Source organism: Protopterus annectens, chromosome 8.part0, assembly GCF_019279795.1.
Source record: "Protopterus annectens isolate FY-2018-M chromosome 8.part0, PAN1.0, whole genome shotgun sequence".
Lineage (NCBI taxonomy): Eukaryota > Metazoa > Chordata > Ceratodontiformes > Protopteridae > Protopterus > Protopterus annectens.
Genome location: NC_056741.1, coordinates 1,238,853,563 through 1,238,878,359, shown reverse-complemented (window position 1 = coordinate 1,238,878,359; position 24,797 = coordinate 1,238,853,563). Strand labels below are relative to the sequence as shown.

Here is a 24,797-nt window from a genome sequence, read left to right as displayed (position 1 = left end):
CCCAGAGGGGGAGTCCACCCCAGTGAAGGTCTGGAAGAGGGAGAGTGGTGTAAGGCATAAGGCATGGAGTGCTCCCTCCTATGTGTGAAGATCCAAGTTGCAACCCCCCAGTGGGATGGAAGTCCCCAAGGGAGCATCTGGCACAAGGTTGAAGGGCCAGGAGTGCTTCTGCCAGTGTGAGCGGAGTCAAGCAGAGCCCCCTCAATGGATGTCCCCAAGGGGTCATCCTGCAGTAGGCCGTGGGACCAGGAGCTCTCCTTCCCGAGTGAGCTCGGAGGGTATGTCTACCCCTGTGGAAGTCTGAAGGGAAGAGCAGTGGAAGGCGTCCTTGCATGGAGTGCTCCCTCCTGAGTGCAAGGGTACCAACTGCTCACCCCCCGGTGGGTCGGAAGTTTCAGGGGATCATCCTGTGGAAGGCTGCAGGACCAAGGGCTCTCATTCCTGGGTGAGCTGAGAGGATGAGTTTGCCCCTGTGGAAGTTTGAAGGGGAGAGTGGCGGAAGATGTCCAGGCATGGAGCTTTCCCTCCTGGGGGTGAGCGCACCCCCCCCGGTGGGTCAGACGGTTCAAGGGATTGTCCTGTAGAAGTCTGCGGGACCAGGAGCTCTCCTTCCCAGGTGAGCTGGGAGGGTGAGTATGCCCCTGTGGAAGTCCAAAAGGGAGGAGCGGCGGAAGACATCTGGGCATGGAGCGCTCCCTCCTGGGTACGAGGGCACCGAGAGTGCACCCCCTGGTTGGTCAGAAGTTTCAGGGGAATCGTCCTGCTGATGAGCTCAGAGAGTGAGTCCACCCCTGTGGAAGTCTGAAGGGGGAGAGAGGCAGAAGGCATCTGGGCATGGAGCACTCCTGCCAGGCAGGTGTGAGGGTTCTGACCTCGTCTGGTATGGGATAAAATCCACGAAATGTGGCAAAGTCCCCTGAAAGTAACTGGATGGGAAAGGAGGGGGACGCAGAAGTCCCATTGAGAGCATGGCTGCCACTCAGCGGCCAAGTGGAGTTCCGCAAGGTCAGCCGGGATCAGAAGGAGGTCCCCCTAAGAGGCCCAGAGGGCATGGGGACCAGCACGGTTAGGCAGCCTCCAGGAGACATACAACCTGGGAAAAGAGCCCTCTTGCTGGAGTAGAAGTGGAAGCCCAGACTGTGAGTCTGCCCCTGTGGAAGTCCGAAGGGGAGAGTGGCGGTAGGTGTCCGGGTATGGAGCGCTCCCTCTAGGGTGTGAGAGTGCTGAGAGTGCACCCCCCCCCCCCCGCAGGACCAGGAGCTCTCCTTCATGGGTGAGCTCGGAAGGTGAGTCCACCCCTGTGGAAGTCCGAAGGGGAGAGCAGTGGAAGGTGTCCGGACATGGAGCTCTCCTGCCAGGCAGCTGTGTGGATTCCATCTTCATCTGGTATGGGACGGCATCCCCGAAATGTGGCAATGTCCCCAGAATGTCTGTAGACGGGAAAGGTGGGGGGCTCAGAAGTTGCGATGAGAGCGGGTGTGCCGCTCAACAGCTGAGGGGAGTTTCTCAAGGTCGACCAAGAATGGAGGTAGGTCCCGCTGAGAGGCTGTGAGGGCTCAGACACACAGCATGGTTAGGAAGCCTGCAGGGGATATGCGGGAGAGGGGGACCGTGATGTTCTGGACGGGAAAGGAGGGGGAGAGTGGTGGAAGGTGTCCAGATATGGAGTGCTCTCTCCTGCATGCAAGGGCACTGAGAGCATACCCCTCTGATGGCTCAGATGTTTCAGGGGATCACCCTTTGGAAGGCCATGGGACCAGGAGCTATCCTTCCCACGTGAGCTAGGAGAGTAAGTCCTCCCCTGTGGAAGTCCAAAGGGGAGAGCGGCGGAAGGCGTCCGGGCATGGAGTGCTCCCTTCTGGGGTGAGGGCACCGAAAGTGTGCCCCCCTGGTAGGTCGGAAGTCTCAAGGGATCATTCTGTGGAAGGCCACTGAACCAGGAGCTCTCCTTCCTGAGTGAGCTCGGAGGGTGAGTCCACCCCTGTGAAAGTCCGAAGGGGAGAGTGGCAGAAGGTGTCTGGACATGGACCGCTCCCTCCTGGGTGCGAGGGCACTGAGAGCGCACTTCCCAGTGGGATGGAAGTTTCAGCGGATTGTCCTGCGGAAGGCAGTGGGACCAGGAGCTCTCCTTCCCAGGTGAGCTCGGAGGGTGAGTCCACCCCTGTGGAAGTCCAAAGGTGGACAGCGGTGGAAGGCATCCGGGCATGGAGCGCTCCTGCCAGGCAGGTGTGAGGGTTCCGTCCTCATCCGGTATGGGACGTAGTTTGCGAAATGTGGCAAAGTCCATCAAAAGTATCTGGACGGGAAAGGAGGAGGACACAGAAGTCCCGATGAGAGTGCGGCTGCCACCCGGCGGCTGAGGGGAAATCCATGAGGTCAGCTGGGATCAGAGGGAGGTCCCTCTGAGAGGCTCAGAGGGCATGGGGACACAACATAGTTAGGCAGACTCTAGGAGATATGCAACCCTGGAAAAGAGCGCTTCTGCTCAGATAGAAGTGGAAGCCCAGAAGAATTGTCTGCCCCTGTAGAAGTCCAAAGGGGAGAGTGGCAAAAGGTGTCCGGGCATGGAGCACTCCCTCCTGTGTGTGAGGTCACCGAGAGTGCACCCCCTGATGGTTCAGAAGTTTCAGAGGATCGTCCTGCAGAAGGCCGTGGACCAGGAGCTCTCCTTCCTGAGTGAGCTTGGAGGGTGAATCCGCCCCTGTGGAAGTCCAAAGGGGAGAGCAGCAGAAGGCATCCAGGCATGGACCACTCCCTTCTGGGTGTGAGGGTGCTGAGACCACACTCCCTGGTGGGTCAGATGTTTCAAGGGGTCATCCTGTGGAAGACCACAGGACCAGGGGCTCTCATTCATGGGTGAGCTCAGAGGGTGAGTCTGCCCCTGTGGAAGTCCGAAGGGGAGAGTGGCAGAAGGCATCCGGGCATAGAGCATTCCCTCCTAGGTGCAAGGGTGCCAAGAGCATGCCCACCCAGTGGGTCAGAAGTATCAAGGGATCATCCTGCAGAAAGCTGCGGGACCAGGAGCTCTCCTTCCCAGCCGAGCTTAGAGGGTGAGTCTGCCCCTGTGGAAGTCTCAAGGGGAGAGCGGCGGAAGGCGTCCGGGCATGGAGCACACCTGCCAGGCATGTATGAAGGTTCCATCCTCGTCCGGTATGGGATGGTGTCCGTGAAACATGGCAAAGTCCCCCAAATGTATCTGGATGGGAAAGGAGGGGGGTGCTGAAGTCCCGATGAGAGCGTGGCTGCCTCTTGGCGGCTGAGGAGAGTTCTGTGAGGTCAGCCAAGATCAGGTCCCACTAAGAGGCTGCTAGGGATCAGAGATACAACACAGTTAGGCAAAATGCAGGGGATTTGCGTGAGACAGGTACCATGGTGCTCTGGACCGGAAAGGAGGGGGGCTTGGAAGTCCCAATGAGAGTGGGCCTGCCCCTCAGCAGCCGAGGGGAGTTCTGCGAAGGTGGCTGGGATCAGAGTGAGGTCCCACTGACAGGCCGCCAGGGCATGGAGACATGGCACTGTTAGTCTGTCTGCAGGGGATATGTGGGAAGGCGAGGACCGTGATGTTCTGGATGGTGAAGGAGGGGGGCTCAGAAGTCCTGATGAGAGTGGGCCTGCCCCTTGGCAGCTGAGGGGAGTTCCACAAAAGGGGCCAGGATTGGAGTGAGGTCCCGCTGAGAGGCCGCCAGGGCATGGAGACATGGCATGGTTAGTCAGCCTGCTGGGAAGCTGGGGATATGTGAGAAGATGAGGACCGTGGAGTTCTGGAAGAGAAAGGAGGGGGACGTGGAAGTCCCGATGAGACCGGGCCTACCCCTCAGTGGCTGAGGGGAGTTTCATGAGGGCGGCTGTGATGTGAGGGAGGTCCCCCTGAGAGGCTCCGAGGGCATGTGGACATGACATGGTTAGGCAGCCTGCAGGAGATTTGTGGTTGACAGGGACCATGGTACTCTGGACTGGAAAGGTGGAGAGCTCAGAAGTCCCAATGAGAGTGGGCCTCCCCCTCGGCGGATGAGGGGAGTTCCGTGAAGGTGGCTGGGATCAGAGGGAGGTCCCACTGAGAGGCTCTGAGAGCATATGGACATGGCACATTTAGGCAGCCTGCAGGGGTCATGGAGGTAGCAAGTTCCCCGAGGCTAGTCTTGTGCTGCAGTTGGGTAAAGAGGTCTCTCTGCAGGGTTGAAGGGGGGCCGCCATGGTAGGCCCTTACAGAAGTCATTAAAGGTGCTTTGTGCGGAGGCCTGAAGGCCCAGAGAGCTCTTGGCCAGTCATAGGCATCCGACCCCAACCCGTTCTCAAAGGCGTTCTTGAAAAATCGCAAAGTCCCTAGAGTAACCCTGGATCGGAAAGGAGGTGGACTTGGAAGTCCATATGAGAGTGTAATTTCCTCTTCAGGGCTGAGGGGAGTTCCACGGTGGTGGTTGCACCCTGCATATTCACTCCCTCAATCACCTGGTGGGCTCACATGATCCGGCATGATTTGGCAGCCTCCAAGAGTTAAGGGATAAAGGGGTTTTTCATCAAAGTTCAAGTCCAGGTACCAGCCCCAGTGAGAATGTCCTGCCAGTTGTCCACATACGATTGTGATGCCCTTACCTACTGTCCATCGATCAATTGGGCCAACTGACTCCCACTGGTGGTTGGTGCCCGCATGGCTCTGTGGGTCACGCCTTGCGGGTTGAGCTTCTCCACCCCAGGAGCAAGGTGTGGTTGGGGTGTAGAGCACTCCATGCCACTTAGGGTGGAAGTCTAGGTGAGATTGATGAGCCCAGGCCGAGGCATAGGAGTTATGTGACATGGCTGTCATCCCCGACATCCATGTGAGGCCAAAGCATGTGGTGCTGTATCCCACTTTTCTCTAGCTGTAGCACTGACGTGCACTGTACTGGCCTGCGGACCTCTGGGCTCAGGGTTGCCAGTCCACAAACAGCACTCGAATGCCCCCTCCATCTGGAGAGGGACCCCTCCTGTTGGCAGAGGTGTGGGCTCTTGCCCCTCCTCTCGCCCACCCACCGAGGTGCTCCTATATGGTTGATCCTGCCAGTAGCATATGCTTGTCTCAAAGATTAAGCCATGCAAATCTCGGTGCACATGGATGCTACAGTGAAACTGCAAATGGCTCATTAAATCAGTTATGGTTCATTTGATCGCTCCACTGCTACTTGGGTAGCTGGTAATTCTAGAGCTAATACATGCTGACGAGTGCTGACCTCCGGGAATGTGTGCAAATGCCAAAGACCAAAAAAGACCAAAAGCAATCTGGGTCTCGGCCCAGCAGTTTTGGTGACTCTAGATAAACTATGGCTGATCGCATGCCCTCTTGGCGGCGACGTGAATTCGAATGTCTGCCCTATCAACTTTCGATGGTACTATCTGTGCCTACCATGGTGACCACGGGTAACGGGGAATCAGGGTTTGATTCCACAGAGGGAACCCTAATAAATGGCTACCACATCCAAGGAAGGCAGCAGGTGTGCAAATTACCCACTCCCGATTCGGGGAGGTAGTGAGAAAAATAACAATACAGGACTCTTTTGATGCTCTGTAATTGGAATGAGTACACATTAAATCCTTTAACGAGGATCTATTGGAGAGCAAGTGTGGTGCCAGCAGTCATGGTAATTCCAGCTCTAATAGCATATATTAAAGTTGCTGCAGTTAAAAAGCTCATAGTTGGATCATGGGATCTGGCTGGTAGTCCGCTGCGAGGTGAGCTACCGCCTGTCCTAGCCCCTGCCTCTCGGCGCTCCATCGATGCTCTGAACTGAGTGTCCCTGGGTCCGAAGTGTTTACTTTGAAAAAATTAGAGTATTCAAACCAGGCCGGTCACCTGAATACTTTAGCTAAGAATAATGGAATAGGATTCTGGTTCTGTTTTGTTGGTTTTCGAAACTGGGGCCATGATTAAGAGGGATGGTCAGGGGCATTCATATTGTGCCGCTAGAGGTGAAATTCTTGGAATGGCACAAGAAAAACAAAAGCAAAAGCATTTGCCAAGAATGTTTTCATTAATCAAGAATGAAAGTCGGAGGTTCAAAGATGATCAGAGAATGTCATAGTTCCAACCATAAACGATGCCGACTAGGGATACAACTGCGTTATTCCCATGACCCGCCAGGGAGCATCCGGGAATCTAAAGTCTTTGGGTTCTGGGGGAGTATGTTTGCAAAGCTGAAACTTAAAGGAATTGACAGAACGGGACCACCAGGAGTAGTGCATGCGGCTTAATTTGACTCAACATGGGAAACCTCACCCAGCCCGGACATGGAAAGCATTGACAGATTTATAGCTCTTTCTCGATTTTGTGGGTGGTGGTGCATGGCTGTTCTTAGTTGGTGGAGCGATTTGTCTAGTTAATTCCAATAACGAACGAGACTCCATCCAACTTCATAGAGGGACAAGTGGCTTTCAGCCACATGAGATTGAGCAATAACACATCTGTAATTTCCTTAGATGTCTGGGGCTGCATGCATGCTACACTGAATGGATCAGCGTGTGTCTACCCTTGCCCGACAGGTCCGGGTAATCCACTGAACCCCATTCATGATAGGGACCAGAGATTGCAATTATTCTCCATGAACGAGGAATTCCCAGTAAGTGCTGGTCATAAGCTGGTGTTGATTAAGTCCCTGCCCTTTGTACACACCATTCATCATTACTACCGATTGGATGGTTTAGTGAGGGCCTTGGCTTGGCCTGCTGGAGTCAGTCACGGCCCCGGCAGTGCGCTGAGAAGACAATCAAACTTGACTATCTAGAGCAAATAAAAGTCATAACAAGGTTTCTGTAGGTGAACCTGTGGAAGGATCATTAATGCTGTGGGTCCTGGGACGTTGCTTTCCCCAGGTTCCAGGGCTTCTCCTCACTCTGCCACCCTGACCCTCTGTGTCTCTCTCTGTGTCTGTCTCTGACTCCTATCTCTGTGTGCACCCTTGTGGACACCAGCAGGATTGAGCCTGAATCTCCAGGGGGGAGGGAGAGTGGAGTGAGTGTGAGGAGAGGTGGTATCCATCCCCCTTGGTGTAGCAATGGACACGGCATGTGCCAATAGCTACGCCAACTTAGCATTGGTTAGTTGGGAAGAACAAAATGTTTTGTCTGCTAGTAATCCATTTTTTGGACAAATACTGTGGTACATTAGATTTGTAGCTGATGATTTTATGTTATGGAAGGGTTCTGGTTCTGATTTAGACCAGTTTTTGAATTATCTGCACTCAACGACTGATATTTTAAGATTCATACACCAGAGTTCTGCTACAGAGATTAGTTTCCTTGATGTTAAAGTTAGCAAATTTGATCTGAATCGTCTTTGTAGTAATATATACTACAAACTGACTAGAAGGAATACACTGTTGCATAAATCTAGTATGCACCCCAGACACATTCCTAGGAATGTATTAAGTGGTCAAGTTTTTAGGATACTTAGGTTACACAGTAAGGATAATGATGCAGCAGTTGCCCTAAATAATTTGAAAATTGAGTTTATGGATAGGGGATACTCTAGTTCAGATATTGATAAGACGATCTTTGATGCTTGGAAGCTAAGAGATACCAGATGTAAACCTTATTTTAATAGTAATAAAGCTACTGTAGATGCTAGACACAATGTCACAGACAGGAATGACTTTAGAGTGGTTTTCCAGTTTTCTAGCAATATTAATCAATATGTAGATGTTGTTAAGAGATACTGGTACCTATTACAAAAAATTCCTGGCCTTTTTGATAAGGTTGGACAGGTCCCTAATTTTAGTTTTAAGAACAACAAATCACTTAAGCAACACCTATGCCATGGTGAAGCAGGTAAAATGATAAGTCGTTCCTCCCGCTGTGGAACCTTTCTATGTAGAAATTGTAGTGCATGTCAATTTATTTTTAGCAAGAATAACTATGTGCACCCTACCAGGCAATTTCCGCTACACTCTAACCAGTATTAAGATTGCAGAACCACCAGTGTTGCTTATTTTTGTTTCTGCCAACAATGTCCTGCTTATTATGTAGGCAAAATGAATAGAATGTTAAAAGATCGTATTTTAGAACATGTAAGATATATTACTAACTGTAAACAATCGAATGCGTTAGCTTATCATGTTATGTCTAATGATCATTCCCATTCTTTTAAATTTTTAGTCTTGCAACATATTTATAGGAATCCTAGAGGTGGTGATATAGAAAATATTACTGAGGGGCATGAACAAAAATGGATATTGAAGCTCAATGCTGAGAAGTTTCCTGGTTTAAATGCCACTACTACATTAGTCCCCTTTTTAAAAGCTAGACCACTCATGCACTAAATTTTATTTAAATTTTATTTTAGGAAGGTACCCATAAGATATATCTGAGATGGTTTCAGTTTTATATTTTTATACCTTTTTCTATACTTTTTATTATATATATTTTTCATACATTTTTAAACATTTTTCATATTTCATATTTTATACCCTTGGAATAAACTTAATTATATAGAAATATATATATATATATATATATATATATATATATATATATATATATATATGTCCTTATATGCTTATGTATATATATTTTTATATATATTTTTACACAGTGCACATTTTTATGGTTCCTTATTATATACTCATATGTTTCTATACTAGGGAATAACTACTATAATAGGGAATTTCTTATTCTATGAGCTATAATGATAAGCTTTAATTGCTTTTTATACCATACTGCTGTTTAGTCTTAATTAGTTAATTTACTGATTTACTTATGGTTATTTAAATGTTGTGCTGCTTTTTACTGTTGTCTGATGAAGCAACTTATGTTGTGAAAGCGCTCACCATTTTTTGTTCCTGCTGTTTGTTATTTATTTCTGAATAAACGTCTGCAGTGTGTTAGCTTGGTGCAATTTTCTTTTTCTTTACCAGCAGGATTGAGCCTGTATCTCCAGGGGGAGGGAGAGTGGAGGGAGTGTGAGGAGGGGTGATGTCCATCCTCCTTGGCTCCCAGCGGCAGGAGAGTGGGGGTGCGTCAGTGCAGTAGGAGGTGCGGGTGCTCCTCTGCTGCCATGAGGGGATGGTGCTGGAGGGTCTGCCTGTCCCAATGGTGCAGTCCACCGTGTGCCCCAAAGGTGGCTGGCTCCCTCTGTGGTAGTGGGAGGGAGATGGTGCTGTCCCAGCAGGGGGGCTGTGGCCTCCCCTCTTGCCTTGCGGGGCCACCCCTGGGGGTGGCACACTGGAGTCCTCTCCCCTCGATGTTGGTCATGGGTACCTGCGGAGGATGCCCCGCTCCACGCGGGGTGTTGGTTCAAAGACCCAGAAGGTCGGAGGTGTGACCACGTGCTGGCCGCTATGGGACTCCCTGCTGTCATGTGGCACGGGGCCAGTAACCCCAGTCTGGGTGCCCATGATGACACCAGTGAAACCTTGTGTGCTCGTCTTGAGGAGAGATGCCGGGAGGGCAGTGATGCCTCTGGAGAATGAAAACTGTATGACTCTGAGTGGAGGATCACTCGGCTCATGCATCAATGAAGAATTCAGCTAGCTGTGAGAACTAATTTGAATTGCAGGACACACTGATCATCAACACTTTGAGCGCACTTTGCTGCCCCAGGTTACTCCCCGGGCTACACCTGTCTGAGGGTTGTCGAGGCTTTCATCGCCCATTGGGGTGTCTGGCCCCTGTCGAGGGCATGGCTGGGGAGTTGAGGGAGCCCATTGTAGGCCCCCCTGTCCCCCCAGGGAGAGATATGGATGGAGGAGGAGTCCCCTGCCACCCAGAGCCAGGAAGCCTGTCCGAGGATGGGATGGAGCAGGTGTGTGTCCGGCCTGCCCATGCAGGCTGTCGGTGGCTGCCCTCCTGGTGTGGAGCCTAACACCTGCCTGCTCAGTTCCTGTGTGCTGGGGCTGTGTCGGCTGTCCTCCTCCACCATGTGGAGTTCAGTTGTGGAGAGTGGGTGTGTGGGGGCCAAGGGAGGATGGGTAGTCTGTCTGCCCCAGAGGCTCCTACTGTCCCCCCATGACCATGCTCTGAACGCGACCTCAGATCAGATGTCACGACCTGCCAAATTTAAGCATAATACTAAGCGGAGGAAAATAAATTAACCAGGATTCCCTCAGTAATGGCGAGTGAAGAGGGAATAGCCCAATATCGAATCCCCACCCAGGAGATAGGTGCAGAGAAATGTGGCATATGGAAGTCCATCTCCCCAGCGCCGCCCAGGGGACCCAAATCCTTGTGATTGAGGCTCAGCCTGTGGGCGGTGTGAGACCGGTGGTGGCCCCCGGCGCATCGGGATCAGGCCTTCCCGGAGTCAGGTTGTTTGTGAATGCAGCCCAAAGTGGGTGATAAACTCTATCTAAGGCTAAACACTGGCACGAGACCAATAGCAGACAAATACCATAAGGGAAAGTTGAAAAGAACTTTGAAGAGAGAGTTCAAGAGGGCATGAAATCATTCAGAGGTAAACGGGTGGGGTCCGAGTAGACCACCTGGAGGATTCAACATGGCGGCCATGCTGGCCGCACGGGTGAGGTGGATCCCCTCCCCCTCTGGGGGGTGGAGGACCATCCCTGAGCATGCTGGTCATCGTCGGGTGCATTTCCTCTGTGGTGGTTTGCAGTGACTGGCTCCGGGTCGGCTGGGAAGGCCATGCAAAAGGTGGCTCCTCTCCATATCGGGGAGTGTTACAACTTGCAGCATCAGCCCTCACCGTGCCCCGGGGTCATGGGAGACAACCGCCGCTACACACACCCCTGCCCTTGTGGTGGGGGCAGGGGGCCCCCGGCTCTCGGTGAGACTGTCCACTGGGCTGGACTGCCCTCAGTGTGGCCTGACCCCTTCCTGCCACTGTGTCAGCAGGTTTACCTTGGGTTCCTGGAGTCTACGGTGATGTCGGTGACTCACCCGTCCCATCTTGAAACACAGACCAAGGAGTCTAACAGGTGCACGAGTCTGAGGGTGGGCAGGAGACCCCATGGCGCAATGAAAGTGAGGGCCGGTAAGCACCAGCTGAGGCGGGATCCTCCGGGGTGCACTGCCGGCCCCTCTTACCCGTACCATCGGGGAGGTGGAGCGTGAGCGCACCTGGTGGGACCTGAAAGATGGTGAACTATGCCTGGGTAGGATGAACCCAGAGGAAACTCTGGTGGAGATCTGATGCAGTCCTGACATGCAAATTGGTCATCTGACCTGGGTATAGGGGCAAAAGACTATTCAAACCATCTAGTAGCTGGTTCCCTCCGAAGTTTCCCTCAAGATAGTTGGCGCTTGGTGGATGCAGTTTTATCTGGTAAAGCAAATGATTTGAGGTCTTGGGGCCGAAATGATCTCAACCTATTCTCAAACTTTAAATGGATAAGAAGCCTGACTCACTGGCTTGGAGCCAGGCATGGAATGCGAGTGCCCAGTGGGTCAGTTTTGGTTAGCAGAACTGGCACTGCAGGATGAACTGAACACCGGTTTAAGGCACACGATGCCGAAGCTCATCAGACCCCAGAAAAGGTGTTGGTTGGTATAGACAGCAGGAGGGTGGCCATGGAGGTTGGAATCCGGTAAGGAGTGTGTAACAACTCACCTGCCGAATCAACTAGCCCTGAAAATGGATGGCGCTGGAGCATTGAGCCCATACATGACCGTCGCTGGTGCTGGGAGCTGAGGAGGCTATTCTATGACAAGTAGGAGGGCTGCCGTGGTGGCACTGAAGCCCGGGGCGAGGGCCAGGTTGGAGCCGCCACAGGTGCAGATCTTGGTGGTAGTAGCAAATATTCAAATGAGAGCTCTAAAGGCCGAAGTGGAGAAGGGTTCCATGTGAACAGCAGTTGAACATGGGTCAGTTGGTCCTAAGAGAAAGGTGAGCTCCCCTCTGAAGGGACGGGTGATGGCCTCCATCACCCTCAGCCGATCGATAGGGAGTTGGTTTCAGATACTTGAATCCGGAGTAGTGGAGACGGGTGCCTCGAGGTGTCCAGTGCAGTGATGCAAACAATCCTGGAGAGGCCAGTGGGGGCCCCTGGGAGAGTTCTCTTTTCTTTGTAAAGGGCAAGGATACCCTGGAATGGGTTCACCCCAAGAGAGGGGCCCACACCCTGGAAAGCATCACGGTTCAGGTCAGCATCAGGTGAGCTCTCACTGGCCCTTGAAAATATGAGGGAGAGGGTGTAAGTCTCATGCCAGGCCTCACCCATATCTGCAGCAGGTCTCCAAGATGAACAGCCTCTGACATGTTAGAACAATGTAAGTATTTGGGGAAGTCGGCAAGCCAGATCCGTAACTTCAGGATAAGGATTTATTGTTTTGTTTATATGTGTTTATGTTCATTTACTACACAGTTTCATCCTTAGAGTAGTATGTAATGTGGTATTGTCCATCATGCATTGAACCAAACTCATCTCCAACTCCTGGGTTTCCAGCCACATCTTGTCTGACTTTTGTGCAGGATAATAAGGTCATCCTGTGACAGGTGGCCAGGAGTAGTTGCTGATGCCCTCTGGTGCTTGCTGTCAATTAGGGGATGTAGGCTTCTCATCAGGAAGTGGTATTGGCAGGTGGGATCCCTTTCGGTTACCCAGTGGGAGGTGTTAAGGTTGCTGCTGCTGCTGTGAACTACAGTGAACCAGTTGTTTAAGACCTAAACTGGCCCCCTGAAGTGTATCTTCGTACAGCTGGCAGAATTGCATGGAAGTTTGGCCCTGACCACTGGGCCACCAGTCATTGAGCCCATTCATGATATCAGTCACTAAGGTAAATGACTTCTGCTTGGGTTCCCAGTTGTTGCAGCTTAAGGGGCAGTCCTCACTACACTCTGCCTCATCACAATTCCCTCACCTGTGTATCACTTGCCCACCCCTGCTTGCTGTCCAATCTTCTCTATTACCATTTGTCCACCCTCTGTTTTCTGCACACATATTTTGAGCCCCTCCTTTTATATTTGCACTTGCCTTGTCATACTTTGGCTGTATTTTATGTTTGTGAGTTTGCCCTTACTGCCATAACTATACCGTTCTTCCTTCCTACATTGTCTCACTGCTTACTTTCCTCTCCACCCTCCTCTAAATATAAAAAAGGCACTTATCTCAAAATAAATTACCTTTCATCTCTCACTCATTCTACTTTTTTCTTCCCATTGCCCTTTTGCACATTCCTGTGTTTGTGTTTGTCTCTCTTTCTGAATGTCCTGTCACCCCATTTCCTTCCCATTTATAATATAAATAGCAGGCATTTTGCTGTGTAGGCCTTGTATGGCCTTGTTGGCTTAGCCCATGTTCTACAAGCAGGGTACTTTGATGTGCATTCACCAAATTGTCGCAGTTAGGTTATCTGCAGACTAGTTGATCCAGGTCATGTGACATATCATACACTGCAGGTTAGTTGACTCAGGTCATGTGACATATCACAACATAGTCTGTATCTTTGTGCAGTGACTGTTGATTTTTGAGTGAATGGCTGACTTATGAGGCACCATTCCTGGCCAGGGCTGATACTTTTGCATACTTGATCCTCGCTGGGTCACATTGGACAATCCTAGCTGCACTCTTTACTGAAGCATGACTGTGTTGCTGTTTGTTTCTGAATCCTGCTCATAATCTTAGGAGGAGAGGCTGCACTTGAAAAAGTGTATATATACAGACAGGACAGCATAACAATCAACATTTAAAGAGACGTGTTTTGTGCATTTAGTATACATTACATATTGGTCATTTGCTATTTATGTAATGCATACTAAATGCACAAAACACGTCTCTTTAAATGTTGATTGTTATGCTGTCCTGTCTGTATATATACATTTTTTTCAAGTGCAGCTTCTCCTAAGATTATGAGCAGGATTCAGAAACAAACAGCAACACAGTCATGCTTCAGTACGTATTGATCATTTGCTATACCCACGGTGGTGGTGCTGCGGTAGCGATGTCGCCTCACAGTAAGACGCTGTCCAGTTCGATTCTCAGCTAGAGCGTCTTCTGCGTGGAGAAATGCGTGAATGGGTGTACCTTCGTTGAAGGTTGTGCATCAGGGCTGGTAACTTGGCACGTAAAAATCAACTACCAATCATTAGCGGACCGGAGTTCCGCTGTGGTGACCCCTAACCGGGAAAAGCCGAAAGACACAACAACAACAATATATTGATCATTTACTAAACAATGTACTGCACTTTCATATGGTTTGCTCATGAAGGGCTCCAGTTTATTTAACAAGAGGAGCAAAAACTGAAAACAAAAGCAAGAGGTGATATGTCAGCAATATGCCCTGGCTGGTAACTATGAAGAGAAGCAATACTGAACACACAGTTTTGTTATAATTTTAAAATGTACTACTTATTAGGGACTACCTAGCTATTACACTTTTGGTTGCTAGTATTTAGATTAAAGTGTGTGTGAATAAAACACAGGTAACTAGTCTTAGAAACCTAAGCAGACTTCCAAATACTATTCATTTTCTGAGGCAGTATTATGGATTCAGATTGAAATCATCAAAAAAAAATCATACATTACTAATATAATAAACAAACATTTTTGCCTGATGCAGAGTTTGGTTTATTACTGCACTGTATTATTTTTTCTCATCTACAGCTGCTGCACTATCTTTGGAGAGTTCATTTTCAGACTACTCTTGGAAATGAAATGTATTTTGATTCAAATGGAAATCCTCCTGCAATTTATGATATTTTAAACTGGAAGAAAATGGAAAAAGGAACACTATTGATTTCTAAGGTTGGGCGCATTGATTTTACTGCATCGTGGGATCAGAGTCTCATAATAAACAGCAGTTCTGTTCATTGGAATGGGGGTTCCACACAGGTGTGAAAATTCATTGTTTCATTTTGTTTAATTTGAGTAGCAGTTCTATTAGCAACATTCTGTGGCTATGTTGATAATGGCTACATCAAATTACTTAATTTTATATATAAGTACATGGCATATCGTCTTAAAAAATGTATGTTTATTCCTAAATCAATCTTTTAATTTCTTACTTCATTCATAGTACTCTGTGGTAGGTAGGTTTGGCTACATCATACCAGGAACTGTAAGTTTCAGTTCTTAGTCTTTGTCCTATCTAGAAGAATAAAAACAGAAACAACCCTTATAGATTTCTATTCTATTTTTTACTGTATTCTGCAGTAATCTCTGTCAGAAGCACTAGGAAACATCATAAAAGGAAATATAAGATTCAGTTCTAGCTTTGTATTTTATCTAGAACAATAAATAATTAAAAACATTCTAGAAAACAAGATTAAGCCCTTAATTACCTATGTTTTGTGAACCGACTTTCCCATGGTTTTAACCACATCCTACATTTATTCTTAACCCAACATGTGGGTTCAAAAGATCATCTGTTAGATCAACTTTTCCAGTAAAATAATTCAACATACATAAATCTGCTGTTTTGCCTCTGTGCTAATTATATAAATGGCTCAATGTCCCAGTTTTACTGACAGCAACAGACACAAGAAAGCACAGACACTGCATTCAGAGAGAATACAGAAAGTAATTATTTAAATTAGTGACACTCAAATGTCACTGCTGGTGTTACAGGGAACGTTCACAGTGGAGATTTGTACATTTAAAGGACAACTATGTGCTTCTTTGCTTGTTTCCTCAGTTCCAAAATGCTTTTCTTCCCTATCTTATGATGGTACTACTGAAGAAAAGTCAGTCTGCTGCATTAAATCCTGATTTTGAATGTTTCTTTCACCCTCGTTGGTACAGCTCCGGTACAGTGAGCCATCTTTCAGGTTATCACAATCTCACAGAGCTGTTTAAACTGTAAGGGCGCTGGAACGGCTTAGTAGTAATGCCCTGTGCTATTTTCGACTCTTTCCTATGTTGCTGCCAAAGCACCACCCTCAGACAGCCCTCTTCCATCTTTTCGCCCAGGGAACACCTCCATTAATTAAATATGCATTATATATGTTTACACTGCCTTCAGCATCCAATAAAAAGGTGATCCTGAACTACTCCAGGAACTATTCTCCTAAGTGTAGTTGTAACACGCAACTATTTTCTTGAAGGATTAGTTCTGTATCTACTTAGCGTGGAGCCAGTGTTCTATAATGGGATATATTTGTTTTATTCTCCGAATTGGTAAACTTCTCCTTTTTGCTTCATAGTGTTATATGTGTATGCCGGAGTTAAGCTTATTGAGCAATTAACCTTCCCTAATGCGACTGTTTTACATTTGCTTTGTTAATATCTTCTTTTGCTGCCAGTTCTGTGCCTTGATTGTAGATAAAATTCAAATGTATATCATTGTTTTGTGACTGAAGTCCGTGGGCATTTCCCTGAAAAACTATTAATGTTATGAGACCAAAATCTGGACATTCTAATTCCTAGGAACATTGTTAGTGACTTTTGAGCCATGGACCTCACACTGTTGTAATCAATTTAATGGTTGCTAGCATTTCATGCTAGCTAAGCAACACTTGTGCTGTAATATAATGAACTCAGAAATCTAAGCAAAAATAGAACAGAGAGAGAGTTTGTGTTTCTGTTTGTGCCTGAGTCTGTGAGTGTGAGTTCAAGTGAGATTGGTGGAGCAATTAGTGGTTTTGTTGATTACGGAGTGTGAAAGAAATGTATGAATTTGCAAAAGACATATAAGTATGTACGTGTATGTTTGTGTTTTAGTTTTTATTTCTGTGTGTGTGACTGTAAGCATGTTTGAATGAGACCTAAAGTGTGTTTGTTAATTTATGTATGTATGTGTGCGTGAATGAGATCGTGTTTGTGTATCTCTGCTTGGCAAGAGTGACAGTGATCATTTTGTGGCAGAAGCAGCAGCAGTTGACAGAGATTTGTATTACTTGGAAACTTTTAGTTCAAGATATCTGTTGACAAAGGCTGACATAAACAAGACAATCTGTTCTCCACGTCTTAAGCAAGAAACCTGGACAAAACCTATACGGACAAATGCTAAATGTTGTATTAAAGTTAGAAGCTTGATAGAATAATGGCATTTGAGTTTGTATGCATTTTGAGAAGGATTTCAAACTTGAAGCTAAACTTTGTTGCTCATATTTAGTACCTTCCAGCATAAGTAATGATGCCAAAATTTAAATTTTTTTTTTTATTCATGACTGCATCTTTTTGCTGTTAGCCACTGCTGCCAATGGATTCCATTTGTGGCGTCTTGTGCAGCTGTTGACTGTACGTGCGATGGATAACCTCTTTTACTCTGCTGAATCTCCAGATATTTTTTTGCCTCAATTTTTGTCTGTTCCTCTTAAAATTAAATAATGACATACAGAAACCGTTTTTGGCTAGAAACCCTTTTTGGCTAGCACATTTTGGTGTTAATAATAGCAATATTTAAAATCTGTTCCTGTTTCTGGGTCTTTGACCCCCCCCATTTGATCTGGCATTGTCCTGATTTTTTGTACTAAGAGGTCAATAGGTATGAAGTCTGCTTAAACGTAGCAGTCAATGTATGATGCCGTTAGCAAGTGTTAAAGCTGATGACTTATCTTAGCCCTGCTTATGTTCATTTTAGCTCAGACTAGCATCCTGTATCTGGCCTTATTTGTATAATGTAACTGCTCTGACTGTAGTTTGCAGATACTATTTTTCTTTCTCTATATAAGAAGTAATATAAAATAAAATTTTATTTAAAAAAAAAAAAAAAAACATTATTTAGTAACATAGATAAAAGCTACTTAGTAAGTGTCGGATTTTGCTTTTTCCCTATGTACCCTTCTTGCCTATAACATAGGATTGAATGCAAGCAAATTTCCCATGGAATTACTTGCATTGCTTGCTCTGTTTGATGCTGTTGATTATTCTCAGAGTGAATACCTAGCTAGGAGTAGCAAAAAGATATTGGACAGATAGTAACTGCCTTTTCATCTTCCCTTCCCTACTCAACAATTCAAGTGTTGAACTTAGTTTGTGTACCTGTTTCCTATTTTGGAATTATTTTTTTTTTCATAGGCTCATAGGGTCATAGAAGGTTACTAGGCTATTTGCCCTGAGACCCTTATAAGCCTAGCCAAGAGTTTAGCCCATGTTTAGACAAGTCTGCCCCAGATGCCTCCGTCCAGCAGGGACATGGGAGGAATTCCAGGGGTATATTTTCTGTTTCCCATCCAGTTATTCAGGTTGCAATTAAAAAGGGGTAAAGAGGTACTCTGCTTGATGTGGAGGGGGAATCTATTCCATAGATGGTGGAGTCTCTGGGACACCAATCTGTCCCCCCAACAAGTCCTGCAGATGTCACAGATCAGGTTGAGGCTGCACGTGCGAGTTACTAGAGTGGAGCTTACTTGCGACTATGCAGCAGTCCCATCAAAGCTGGGTCTGTGATCGCCTTGTATGTCAGACAGAGGTCACCTCTGAGGAGTCTGTATGAAAGTGAATAGAGGGAATAGGGCTTATAGCCTATCTGTGAATGGTTGATGTTTGAGGCCCTGGATTCTCCTGGTGAGGAACCTCGGTGGTCTCTCCAGCTGCTGCAAGTGCTTTGTGAGTTACATGCTAAAAGGCGCATTGTACTCAATAATGGGCTTTATAAGGGAAGATTACAGGGAAGTTATGACGTCCCTTACTTATGAGTTGGGCCGTGTAGAAGGCTTTCCATATGATGGAAGCAACATGGTGGTCAAAAGTCAGGTTGCTATCAACCTGGCAACCTAAATCCCTCACGATTGATTGTGTGCTTAGGACATTGTTATTAATGAGATAATTTGTGGTAACATCACTCTCCCCAAAGGGGATGATGATGTATTTTTTTTGGTATTCAGCATGAAGCCACGTTTCTGGCACCAGTCATTTGTCTGAGTGAGACCCTCTTGGAAGATGTCCACATCACTAGGGGAATTGATGAACGCACCCAGCTTGAAGTCATCTGCAAACTTGGTCAGCCATAGCCAACTGGTTTTGTATCTCAGAAAAGTATATCCCAAATAAGAGGCCCCAAGACTGAACACTTGTTACGGGTCTATTGCTTGAGGTGGCTTACCCTATTGTGACTAAGTGGTTTATATCAGTGAGCCTGTTTGCTACCTATCTGGTAACTTATGGATTGATTCCTGGTTGAAAGAGGTTTATCTGTTATGCCAGAGTAGGGAAGAGTGTCATGAATGTCATAGGCTTTGGCCAGGTCAAGGTAGGAAGTGTGCACCCTCTTCCTCTCATCCATGGCTTTCGTTACTGTCTCAGAGAAGGCAACCAAATTTAGCAGACATGTCCTCCCCTTGAACAAGCAACACTGTGTGGGATTGAGTGTTTGGAGGTTCCCAATGTCCTTGTTAATGCGGTCCATGCAGATCAGGCTATGATGGGTCTATAATTTCTGGATTGGGGGATGCTGAACCTTTGTGTAAGAGGGTGACAGTGGCTGTCCTTCACTCAGCTGGGCCAAAGTTGGTACTCAGGCTTTGGTTGAATAGGGCAACTAATGGTGCTGCAAGCTCCTGCCTGAGTTCACATAGGATGCAGTCTGGGATGTTATCGGGTCTCATGAAGGCTGTATTTTTTTACTTTGAGAGAGCAGTCATGACCTGTTCCCTAGATACAGGGGGAAGGAGACAGGTACTGAACATGTCCTGATATATTGATGGGGGGGGGGGGGGGGCAGAGGTGTGAAGTTTTTGCTAAATCTGTCCGCCAGCAAGTTTGCTACATCTACTACATTTGTATAAGTGGTGCCCTTGACCACCAGTTCTGAACAGATCTGGGTGCTTCCTTTGAGATTGCAGACCTATGTGAAGAAGGCCTTATGATTGTCTCTAGTAGATGTGGCCAATTTGGATATGAAGTTTGCTTTGGAGGATTTCACTAGTGCTCTTATTTGCTTGTTCAGGCTAAGGAGATATTGCTTCCAGTTGAGCATCTGCACCTTACTAGCTTTGGACAGCATTTTTTCCTTTTGTTATAGGGTTCAATTTTGGCAGATATCCACCAGACCAGTTTACTCTTCCTTGCAGAGGATGATTTAGTCCAGTCGGGTATTCCTGATTCCATGCATCTATATAAAAGCTCCTGTAGTCCTTTGGTGTAATTTTGGATATTTGTGCCAGTTCCTACATGGGGGAGGGGGCTGTGAAGCTGTTTATACTATTCTTCGGGAGGCTGTAATCAGCTTTGGAGAAGCTTTTATGTCTGCTCCTAGCTACAGGGGTGTTTAGGGAGATGTTGACTTCGAAAGTGACCACTTTATGGTCGGATCTTACAAGGGAAGATGGTATAGGGATGCTGAAGTGTTTAATTTTTGTTTTTTTTTTTTTTTGGGCACAGGGTGTTCTGGAGAGGATACATAATGGAGAAAATGAAAGAAAAAGTCATTAGGGCTCCTACTTATGCATCGTTATATGTGTTTTATTTATAACTTTTGATATGTATTAAATTAGTATATGTAATTAGTTCTCCTATGTTTAAGCTACTGCCAAGAGGGACGAATATAAAAACCACATGTCCACACCCTGGCATAAAAACCAGACCAAAAAAGGGGGGGGGGGTAAAGGGAGGGAGTGACTAATTACTACAGAACTGATTCAAATGAAGATCATAGTACTGTTGTGTAAGGAAATGTACCATTATAGTAGAAGTTTGACTGCTCTATGTTGTACTATTCTAAGCGATATGGGTAGACTGCCATGCTTCAGAACAACTGGGACCTGAAAGGGCAAGGGTCCAGAGGTCGCTGGAGAATGCCTGTAATACTTTGTGTTGAGGATAAACAAAGTAATAGCCTTACACAACCATTTGGAAAATAATCTTGCTTTCATGCAAGTGGTCCTTGCTTATTTCCTTTACAAGCTATGAACATTTGATCAGAAGTTACGAAGGATTAGTTGTTTCAAAATAGTACCTGAGTTGTCCGTAGACATCCACAGTAGGAAGTATCCTTGCTTTTAGTATTCTACTAAGAAATTCATGGAAATAAATGGATACTTGGCTTAACCTTGTGTACTGCTTCACTAATAAGAGGGCTTAGTTCTCAAAGAGACCCTGTCACTGTGAAAAAGATAGTATTGACCCACTCTAACAGCTTGTATCTCTGATATTCTTCTTGCAGGGTTCAGAGCAATCAGCAACAGTGACTTCCAAAGTTAGAACCTATGTCAGCTAGCTTCTAAAACACAGTATTAGGATCACCAGGAGGAACAACCTGTTTTCTGGAATTCTTCAAATGTGGCACCCCTTTCAAAAATATCTTGTCATGAGAATACAGTGAACCGGAGAGATTCATAGACAGACTTGCAGAAATGACTGGCACCTTGACCTTGTTGGGGATGTAAGACAAGCCATAGGATTCCAACTCACTATAATACTTAGAAAAAGCAGGTTGTTTTGCTAGCACAAAGTGGAAAAATGTTTCAATTGCTTATGTATGACTTTCAAGTAACAGGCTCTTTTGCCTCCATTAGTACCTGATGCACATCCTCAGAAAACAGGTGCCTAAAAGGTATTAAGATGCTTATCATTCAATCAGACTGGTATAGTTGTTTTGTGGTTTGGGATGTATCAATCAGCCCTGTTCTTGTATGAGTAAATAGGTTCTGTGTGGAAGCCTGTGGTAATTGACCCTGCCCAATTCCAAAAGACGGGAGAACCACTGTTGTCTGGGCCAGAAGGGCATTACCACAATGAGCTGTGGGGAATTCTTCCTCAATCCTTACAAGTATACCCTGCTTACCATAGGTTCATAGGTGTATAGTATGGCCAAAGCAACCCAAATGTGTCTCTCAAATTTTATTTATATCCGGGGGGGGGGGGGGTTAACAGTCTGCCTCTGTCCTTCAGAGACATAGATGCCAGGCCATGGCTGAACGTCTGATTAGCCATCCACTGGTCAAAGTGCCACGTAAATACAGATAGGGAAGAACTCTGCTTCAAACATATGGGGAATGTGTTCCAGCAAATGGTAATTCTCAGTTAAACATATCTGTCTCTACCGTGTCTCCTATTTATCTGTGGGAAGGGTGAAAAAGCATATAGGAACATTCCTCTCCAAAGGATAAGAAAAGGCATTTGTTTTGCAGGCCTCTGTCATGGAGTCACAGAACAAGATTTTGCCATGTAATTGCTTAGAGGAGTCAAAAGGTAGTCCTTAAGAATTTCCTACATATGGAGCTAATTGTGGGAGAAACCCCAGATCTGTTTTCCATTCATTAAGTTATGAATTTGATCTGCTAGCTTGTATACCACAAAATCTTTCGGATACAATGCAGAATGTCTCTAAAGTAAGATTGTGTTGTAAAGTTATATCCCATGCTAACTTTGCTGGTCGAAAAATGGGCTAAGATCTGGTCCCCCTGTATTCTGTAAGCCATCAATGTGGTATTATCAGTAACTAGCTGAAGATTGCATGGGGGCAACAAAAGAATCAGAGTTGAGAGCCTTTACAAGAGATAGCATCTCTTTTATGCTTTTATCTGTCTTTCCTGTGCCAGAGACCTGGTACTTTTACTCCATTAGACACAGCTCCACAAATGAAGTCTGAGGTGACTGCTCTGAAGCAGAAAGCGAAAATTGGGTGACCTCAACTCAGTGATATTTGATGTCTCTACCAAGTGACTTCTCTTTTCACAAATCCCAGAAAAGGAGTTTGAAAAGACAATGGGTGTGGATGCAGAGATTCAATTGTCTTCAGATAACATTCTATAGTTGTCATGTTGAGTTTTGCAAGAGGTATTATGACAGTTATAGATGCCATGAGAACCAGAACCCTGAGGTACTCACCAAGTCTGAGTGGAAAACACATGGAATAGATATAAATATAGATTTATTTCTTCCTTTGGAAGAAAGTCCCTAGGTAGAGAAGGAGTCATACAGGTACCCCGGAAATGCACTCCTGTGTGATGGAATAAAAAAAATACTTTTGAATGTTCTCTGCAGGGTTTAAGCCTGTCTAGGATGTCTTGTCCGAAACAAGGGATTCCTCACATTTTAAATAAGACTATGCAAAGTAAAGCAATTCATCAACATTCACAAAAAAGCTGATACCCTATAGTCTGTAAAACTGTATGACAGTAGATATACATTTTGTGAACAGTGTTGGAGCAATGCATAGCTCCAAGGGTAAAGCAGGGAAGTAATAATGTGAACCAGATGCACAGCCAGCGACTGTCACTTAGGGTTTCCATGCATATGCATAACACCTCCTTTTTCATCTTCTGTTGCTGGACAGTCAATTTTGGTTACATTAAGGAGCCGTGATGTCTGCATGATGAATTCATCTCCTCAGCATGAGACCTGTTAGCTCAGCTTGCCACTTCCTGTACTGAAAGCCATACTCATTGTTATTCATCAGGCATCACAAGTTATGCACTTCTAGATGCGAAGAAACCCAAAAGGTGTGTTATCTAAATAATTGATTTGTCTTTAACTTTAGAGAAACTCCTGTAATATTTGTCTTTACGCAGTGCTGCTGCCATGGGGTGTGTTTTTACAATTGCAGGCTTGGCTGTATTTTCATGTTACTGCTCAGCTGTTTTCAACCAAGACTTTACCCTTTGCACACCTTTCTTTTAATGCAGCCATAACCCATCCCTGTGGTACATACTGGTTGATGTTGGTTTATAATACTAAGTGTTATCATCAGATTTGCTTTGTTGATGTTCCTGAGCCTAATGGCCTTCATATTATATATATATATATATATATATATATATATATATATATATATATATATATGGATTCACTTCATAACATTGAAATATCAAAATACTGAAACTCAAAATACTGAAACCAAAATACTGAAAGCTCAAAATACTGAATACTCAAAATACTGAAACTCAAAATACTGAAAACACATATTATGCGTAAACTCAGCTTAAACAACATAAATCATAACAATTTCTACCAAATATATGCAGGGGGCAAGCCCCCCTGCACCCCCCCACACCCCCTGCTAATTAAATATATCAACTCCAAGATTGCACATAGTGTTAATTGAACAGTTACAATTCATTATTATTAGTCAGTATTGCCTATTCTATTTTGGGTGTTTTACCCAGGCTGTAAATTGGTTGTTCAAGTATCACACACGCACACACACACACACACACACACACACACACACACACACACACACACACACACACACACACACACACACACACACACACACACACACACACACACACACACATGCGGGCGCCCACATAAGCACACACATTTTATATGTGCGGCTGTTTTAGGTTTAAACTCAGTGCTTCTTTATTTTCTGAAGAAAGCAGTGTTCAGTCACAAAACAAACAAAAATAATAATAAAATAACTTCTATGTGTTAAGGCTTGGTTAAGGGGGAGAAGGCTGCCCATCAAGAATGACACAACTGATAGCACTTTCTCGAAGTATGCACACCAGTGCTTTCCATCTTATGGCTCATTCTCTGAAAATAGTAGTTGTCATTCAAGGCCTGCTGTTGCTGTTGGCATGGAAGACACACATTATCATTACAAATCCCTCAGATTTCAGCGACTTGGATTTGCATGTCAGAGGTAAATGCTTTTTCAGTCCAAATTCAATTTGCACACACTAAATCAAAAATGCTGTTTTTTTTTACACTTGGTGCATCAGCATTGTGGAATGCTACATCACATTTGATATGATACATGCAAAAAAATAAGCCAGATAAGTTGTGGTAATTATGGTTTGTGAACAGGGAATTGCATCACTTCCATTTGCATCACCTCTTTCTCCACAACACTCTTTAATGGGGGGATTGAGGTGTCATACCCACTAGAAAAATTACACATTTATAGTAGTGACTGGCAGTTTGTGTACTTCAATAACCTATTCTGCTTTAGACTGGAATACATTTTTACTTATTGGTGGAGATATGGACCCAGCTGTGAGACTGAATATTGTTCATACTTTAGTCATTGGGTCCTTGTACTTCAACCTG

General features: G+C 45.8%; 1 protein-coding gene and 1 pseudogene across 1 annotated transcript in view; both read left to right on the top strand.

Moving 5' to 3' along the window:
* The window catches only part of LOC122808448, a 361,422-nt gene that overhangs the window by 145,163 nt on the left and 191,462 nt on the right, over window positions 1–24,797 (top strand). The window contains exon 6 of the mRNA XM_044079410.1: window positions 14,523–14,750. Within this exon, the coding sequence (XP_043935345.1) occupies window positions 14,523–14,750 (228 nt within the window). The remainder of the gene's footprint in view (window positions 1–14,522; window positions 14,751–24,797) is intronic.
* Window positions 9,447–9,600, top strand: LOC122809808 (annotated as a pseudogene).